Genomic DNA, 7,303 nt, shown 5'->3' with positions numbered 1-7,303 from the left:
AAATAAAAATCGACCAACACAATATTGGCAGTATGGTGGTAGTGGGGAGTGGGGTGGTGATGGTAATGACAATGGTAATAGATAATAAATGGTTACTCTGTTTACGCATACACACACATACACATACACATACCCACACGCACACCCGCTCACATACACACTTAGATCAAACACTTAAATCACTTTTATGTCACTTCTGGAATTATGGATTTACAAGATTGCTCACTGCTGCACTATGTTGGTTTGTATGTATGTTTGACTGTTAAATAAAAAAATAAAAAAAAAGGAGTAACTGAGAAGAAAGTTCAAAATCGAAAAAAAAAAAATGTAATATGCTGTTCGTGGTTTGTTATGCGGTACTAACTTTATCCAATGACCTTTATTTTACCTGATAACGTCCCCTAAAACTACTAATTTAGAGAGCAATAATCAACTAGCATGCTTTAATACAGTTAAAGTTACAAGTTAATTTGATTCAGATGTACTGATAATATACAATCTTATTCTTTAAACGTCTTACCTTTTAAAAGTGCATCACAAACGGTCTGTTCTGCTGTAACTCTACCGCGCTGCTGCTACTTCCCTTCTGTCTATGCTGTCTATGCTACTTCCGGGAACTATTAAGAGGCTCCGCGAACCGCCATTGCTGTAAAAAAAACGTTCCATTGGAGTCAATGGAGTTGTCGCAACTCTCACTCTATATGGCTCTGCAGACACCCAAACCGTCAAACCTACGTCATCAGGGAAGGTCCTCCAACGCAGAGGGGAGGGGAAATTTCAGATTTTGATTAAAGATTATGAAGCCAAAAAATGTTTTGGTGTGGATTGACTTGCATGGATAAATTGTTCACCACAAAACTATAAATTTAGGCAAACAAAATAAGTATGGTCAATTTTGAATTAATGGGGACTTTAATTAAGAATTATATCTTATTCCATTAGTGAGAGAAATTAACTTCTCCATTAAGAGGCCATTTTTGCCCCCTTAAGTTCATTTGCGAGGCACATTTTTTCTAACCTTTTAAAAGTTGTCTTCTTTTATAGCAATCAAATTCTTAAATTTAGGCTGTTACCAATCAAATGAAATCAGAATCAGCAAAATCCCTTTTTACTGCGGAGGCGGCACAGTAGCTGCATCGGAAGTGGCATCATTGGTAATAATGTAACCTAAAAAATCACTGAAAAATCCCACCATAACAGACTGACAGTCTGTCTAGAACCCACACGCAAAGACGGGAGTGATAAGATAAAAAGTCCTAGTGCTAATGGTGAAATATGAGCTCAATTGCAACGCCTCTCGTCCAATCAGATTTGAAGAATGAAATGAACTTTTGTGAGTGTATACCTCACTGAGTTCAGCTTGTGCTCCTAATACACTAATTACATGCTCAAGTTTCGTAAGCAAACCTTAATCACACGCTTAAAGCTTGGCTGATTTTCTCATGAAAGCAGTGGGAGCGGTCCTACTTTGATGTACATGGAGAGGAAGCTTTATAATGTGTTTACTTTTATGAATCATTAGGACATTGTTTTCATTAGACATTTCTTTCAGAGTGCAACAAAGAGCCTGTCAAATGCATTGCAAGAACGCACATTTTCTAATATAAAGTAATGTTTTGTTTAAATTTCAAATTTTCAGATGTCAAAAAGTACAAAATATCAAAGTAAGGTGTACAATTTAGTACAGTGAGTAAATCAAATAGGGAACAGAATACTTTGTATTGCATGGCACAGTACGTGTAAGACCACATTATATAATATCAAAAGAAACCAAATGCTGTGGATCAATGGAATGTATTTGATCATAAAGTCAACTGAATTAGGCTATTATCAAGTAAGAAATGTGGAACAAACCTGTTAAGTTCAGTTCAATTAAATCATTTCCTGTAAAATATAATAGTTTTATTTTTTACCATACAGTCATACCAAGAACACATGCAAAGAATGCAAGAGAAAACAGACATCCATTAGGTTTTAATGAGTACTTTTAAGAGAAAGGACAACATCTATTGTTACCATATGAAAGTGAAAACAGGATGTAAACAGCCAGGTCTGGTTTCTCCTGCGTTGCCAAGAGCCCGGCAGCCACATCTGTTTGTTTTAGTGGGGAATCTCTGGGTTGAGGTGTTTAGGAGCCTCTGTTGACCACATGCTTTGTGAATAAAAATGCATGCATTTTACTGAGAAATTATGAAAAGAATCATGAAACACACACAAAAAAAACACAATCATTTGAATTAACATACAGAAAAATATTATTATATTAAGAATCATTTGCAGTAGTGTGCCTGTGTAGGTTTATATGCAGTGCATCTGCCAAATCAAATATAAATATTACATGAAAGGGCATAATGAAGACATAAGCATATATACATATAAACATATAATTCACAGTTACTGTACATAAGTTGCATTTGAGATGTGTGCATGGAAGTCATATGTGTTTGGGAGCTGCTTCTAACTAACCCCAGAAGCTTTAAATGATCCCACAGCAGGTTATGGCTGGCAGATGAAAACAAACACATGTCAGTTGTAATTAAAGATGTCGGTTGTAATTACAGATGCTTTAGCATAGAATGAACCCTGTACTAACGTGTGAAAGGGCTCAAACGGTGATTTATTCTCATTGATGTGTTTCTAGAACACTGTTAACTATATACATTTATAATTTACATATTTTTTTACAAGGGAACAGAATTGGGAGACAAATATATCAGTGAAAAAATATTCTACATTTTCAGTTTCATCTGCTTTAATAGATTGGGATGAATATGTATACATTACCAGATTGGAGACTTTATGAACTTCAGTTTAATATTTGTGAGAATTAATGTGATTTCCAATTATTCATTTAAAGAAATTCATGTAAAACCTAAACAACAATAATAACTAATGAGGACGGTGATGATTTAAATCCCCCTTTGAAACTGTGTCCATCAAACACCATGATTAAGCTATGCTCTCTACATGTACCTGTCTAACATGGAGCAGATTTTTAAATTCTTTAAAAATCGTACATGTAAAAGTATCATGGGAACTCTATGGGTTAACTGAGGCTTGGAGAAACCTGTTGCCAATTAAGTGTGTGGAATGCCACATATAGACATTTCCTCAGAACTTCCACCACAGGTTGCAGAGCACATGTTCCCTTCCAGACAGAAAATATTACTGCTTTTAATCTTTAAAATGTTTGTTTTAATCAGATTTTTTGCTTTCACAGTTTGGAAACAATTGTCGAAACTCACCATGTGTTTGACTCCGTTCTGATTCATTCTCTGGATTACAAGGGACCCAAGTTTAAGTGTCTTTTAGCATTTTCCTTTACACAGTGCACGAGTTGCGATGGAAACTCAAAGGTTTTTATTTCTCATTTGTCTGATGATGAGTGGAATCTGCACAGGAGTGCACTGCCAGAGGTCTCCATCCAGATCAGCAGATCACCAGAGCAGATATTCAGTTTATGCTCCAAGACGCCCATCGGTTCCCTACACAGTAATACATCCGCAGAACAGCAGAAGTGGCAGTCCGAAAGAAAACCCGAGGACCATCACGGCTGAGGTGTTCACCCCACAGGGATGCACGGGAAGAGGTTGCCATGGCTCGCCAAGACCAACAAATAATGATACTAAAGAGTGCAAAGGAATCGGTTGTAAACTCCCTGCAAGAATGCGACAAGATCCCAAACAGCATTCCTGTGTTGGAGAAGCCTGCATCACAGGGTCAGATGTTGAAAGAACCAGACTGTCTTTTGTCCATATGCAGGACAGAGCCGAGCAAGTATTGGGGGAATTTCCGGAGTTGGGAACTCGAGGGGGGCCATCAACTGGAATTCAGTTAACATGCGACATTAAACCAGGTAAACAATGATAGAATGATTTATTTCAGGGTGCTGGGTATTATGATACCAGTCCTGTGTTTTCGTAATAGTGATATTACACTTGTTAAATTGCACACCATGCATTCATGGCCATGCAAAATTGATTACATGTTGGATTGTTGCCTACTTCCTCAGACAGTTTGTGGAAGCATGTCAATTCCGTGACAATGTTAAAGCATGCTTGAAATGTGACTCAATGTCATGTTTTTCCTACATTTTGACCAGGCACAAATGAGGTCCAATCTGAAGATGCATTGGTGTTGCATTTGCATTTGACAAAAGGTCAAGATAAACTGGTGGCCCAGCTGCAGGGACAGCAAGCTGAGGTTAAGCAAATTCAGAGCACACTGAGAGAACAGCAAAGTGCTCTATTAGCCCACCAAAGGGAAATACTGGACCAGCAACGGATTATGTTTGAAAAGATGGAGGAAGTCAAGACCCAATACAGTTTTCTTCTCGACAGCGTCAAACAGTTATCTGTACAAGGCCCGCAGGGAGTCACTGAGAGCCATTTGCATGGTCTCCAATCCCAGGTTAGACCCTATTCTCAGGAGGCCTTCACAATGCATAAGATGAACATGGATGCTAGTGTTACAGATGCTGACAGACCTCTACTTGGCTGTGGATCCTGCCGAGCAGATGAGTACTGCGACTTCAGTGCAGACCGACCACGTTGTGAGAAATGCACTGTCTGCCCTCCAGGATTCTTTCTGGTGGCTCAGTGTTCGATTCATGCCGACAGGATTTGCCAGGTATGTTGTTGTCAAGCCCTGATGGTGCAATCAAATTAAATTGATGTAGTTTATTCAAACAAATAAATGTGTAAACAACACTTGATGTCAAAGCTTTTAGTCAAATTATAAGTTAAACAACTTAAAAAATACAATATGACAACTAAAATTGTCCAATAGGACAGAGACGAATGCCTAGAGATGCCAAACATATGTAAAGAACGCAACCAGTGCCTCAACACACCAGGTAAGCTGCCTACCAGACTTCCAGATTTGTTTAAGATTAACTTCCTAAGAGATTAATCATAGTGCATTGTTTCAGGAGGATTCCGCTGCTCCGGCGTGTCGGAGAGGGAAGCAGCTGCTGGGATGTGTGGCCACTCTTATTTTTACAATTCTGAGATGGAAGAGTGTCAAGCCTGTACAGAATGCGATTCTCAGCCAATGACGTCCCCATGTTTGGCCACGAGTGATGCGGTGTGCGCCAACCCCTCTGAAAGCAGACTCTCTCTTTCCTGGTCTGGTAATGTTGACCTAGCCAAGGGTAGTGAGTTTCCTGATAAGCAACTTCATATCCGTGGCAATAGTGACGGAAGCCTTCTTTCCAGCACTGATGGGTGGATAGTGCTCCACCAGCATGGTCTTGTATGGGTCGACCATAACCTTGCTTTAAGACATGGCTGCCGCAGCTTTGTCCAAGCATGTTTGCGACTGAATGCCAGTGAAGGTGAAGGTCGGGATCTGAGTGGCATGCGTTTGGAGCAGCGGGAGGGGAAGTCTCTCCAGAGTGCCAGTGTGAGTGGAGCAGCTGCTGTGGAGCCAGGTCACATGCTCTACCTTTCTCTCAAGAGTGTCACCAACCAGTGTAGCCAAGACAATGAAGACGTGTACCTTCAGAGCAGCCTAATAGCACCATTCAGTCTGTTCTGGTTGTCCCATGACACAGGTGCAGTTGCTATGACTGCTCAGGCCGTTGCCTCTGCGCATTACCACACCAACTACCGTCCTGCCTTCCGTACCTCATCCATCTCCGACCCTTACATGGTCGGGCTGACCCATGACAATCGTGGGGTGCGCTTCAGGGAAAGTGGCACTGTGAAGTTCGTCCTTCAGCAAGCATTGTACTCAATGGGTCAAGCCTGCATCTCAGAGGGCTTCTACTTACTTGCATACGTGAACCACAACGGAAGCAGTGCTGAGCTGACCCGTGCATTCAAGCCTGGTGTTCATTACAGAGATACGTCTATATCTCTGTCGGCTGCCACCACTGTGGATTCTGGGGATATGCTCACCTTCGAGATCCTTGCACCCGCGCAGTGCAATGTGCGCTACTTTGGCGACGACTCTGGGATTAGCATGCTCAGTCTGGTGTGGATCCCTTCGGCTGTGTCCACTGCCCTGTCAGCCTCCGTGTCCAGGAAGAGTCTCCCCTCTGGTGCAGTGCGGAATAAGGCCTTGTTCTTCCATCAGACAACTCCAGCAGTTCCACAAGTTGCACTTGCTGGAACCAAAGATCACAGAGACTTCATCTTTCGGGAGGCAGGGACAGCAAGTGTGGCCTTAGATCTGCGGCTTATCCACTCATGCAGTTTAATCAAACTCACCTTGCTCCAACAGAGTGGGTCTCAGGGGGTTCAGCCAGCCCCTGTAGCTCAACAGATTAGTGGACACATGCCGGAGGGAAGTGTATGGGCAAGCGTGGGACTGAGGGGATCGTTCCAGGTGCGTAACGGCACTGTGATCTTCGCTACAGTGGACTGTGTGAGAGGGCGCATCAACCAAATCGCCCATGATTCAGGAAGTAGCATTTCTATCCTCTGGACAGCTGCATGATCATAGCATGATTCAGCTAGCATGAAGTTAAGCTGCCATGCTGATGTTTTTACTGTCTTTGTGCATTTAGCTGAGGTACATTTGGATGATGGTTTTATTTAGGCATCAATTAGTCGTTGGTTAAGCTTAATTTCTAAATTGTCTAACCTGTACAACCAAATAGTACAAAAAGAAAAGTTTACTTCAGGGTAGATTTCTGGGTTTTAAGTGGCATTGTGTCATCACGTATGATTTAAAAAAAAAAAGTTGAGAAAATATGATTAATTTACTCTTTCTTTTTTATTATTATTATTATTTACGGATCTTTGTGTGATAGGTTGTTGTATGGTTTCATTTTAAAATGTTTGCATCTACCAGTTCTGATCAGGTAATTTTCTTTTTATTATATTTGCACTTCATAGCATTCAACCATTTTATTATCTACGTATATTTCCTTAATTATTTGCTGTTTTCCTCACCTTAAATGAGGGGACTTCTTACAGCATGTTTTGTATCTTGCCTGTTTCTTTGAATAAAACTTTCAACTATATGTTGTTGTTATTTTATTTTTTACCAGAAAAAGGTGGTAAACATTTTCTGTTGGTAGTGAGAATCAAATGCAGGTGTCTGTGGCGCACAGAACCAGATGTCTTTAATTGTGCTCTTTAATATGCAGATTTAGTTCAAACAGGATAGAAGTAGAACTTTGGCCTCCTTTATTTTTTGTGTTGCTATTCTCAAAGCAGAAATTATGACATTTAATTTATCGCAAATAATAATACAACAAATACTTGTACAAATACACCTTAGTTTTTTAAGGTTTCTATAAAAAGGCCCTAAAAGAAACTGAAGCCAAACTAGGGCTGAAAATTGGTTTATAATC

General features: G+C 40.4%; 1 protein-coding gene across 1 annotated transcript; it reads left to right on the top strand.

Annotated features, from left to right (window-relative positions):
- Window positions 1-3,210: 3,210 nt before the first annotated feature.
- On the top strand, window positions 3,211-6,969 carry si:ch211-252f13.5 (uncharacterized). Its single transcript, XM_056263314.1, has 4 exons — window positions 3,211-3,856; window positions 4,103-4,629; window positions 4,789-4,855; window positions 4,931-6,969. The coding sequence occupies exons 1-4, from the start codon at window positions 3,343-3,345 to the stop codon at window positions 6,439-6,441; spliced, it is 2,619 nt and encodes an 872-aa protein (XP_056119289.1). The 5' UTR covers window positions 3,211-3,342; the 3' UTR covers window positions 6,442-6,969.
- The last annotated feature ends 334 nt before the right edge of the window (window positions 6,970-7,303 follow it).

This window comes from Rhinichthys klamathensis, unplaced genomic scaffold (genome assembly GCF_029890125.1).
Source record: "Rhinichthys klamathensis goyatoka isolate OS25496 unplaced genomic scaffold, OSU_Roscu_1.1 h1tg000011l_1, whole genome shotgun sequence".
Classification (NCBI taxonomy): Eukaryota; Metazoa; Chordata; class Actinopteri; order Cypriniformes; family Leuciscidae; genus Rhinichthys; species Rhinichthys klamathensis.
This window is presented reverse-complemented; position numbering and strand designations above follow the sequence as displayed.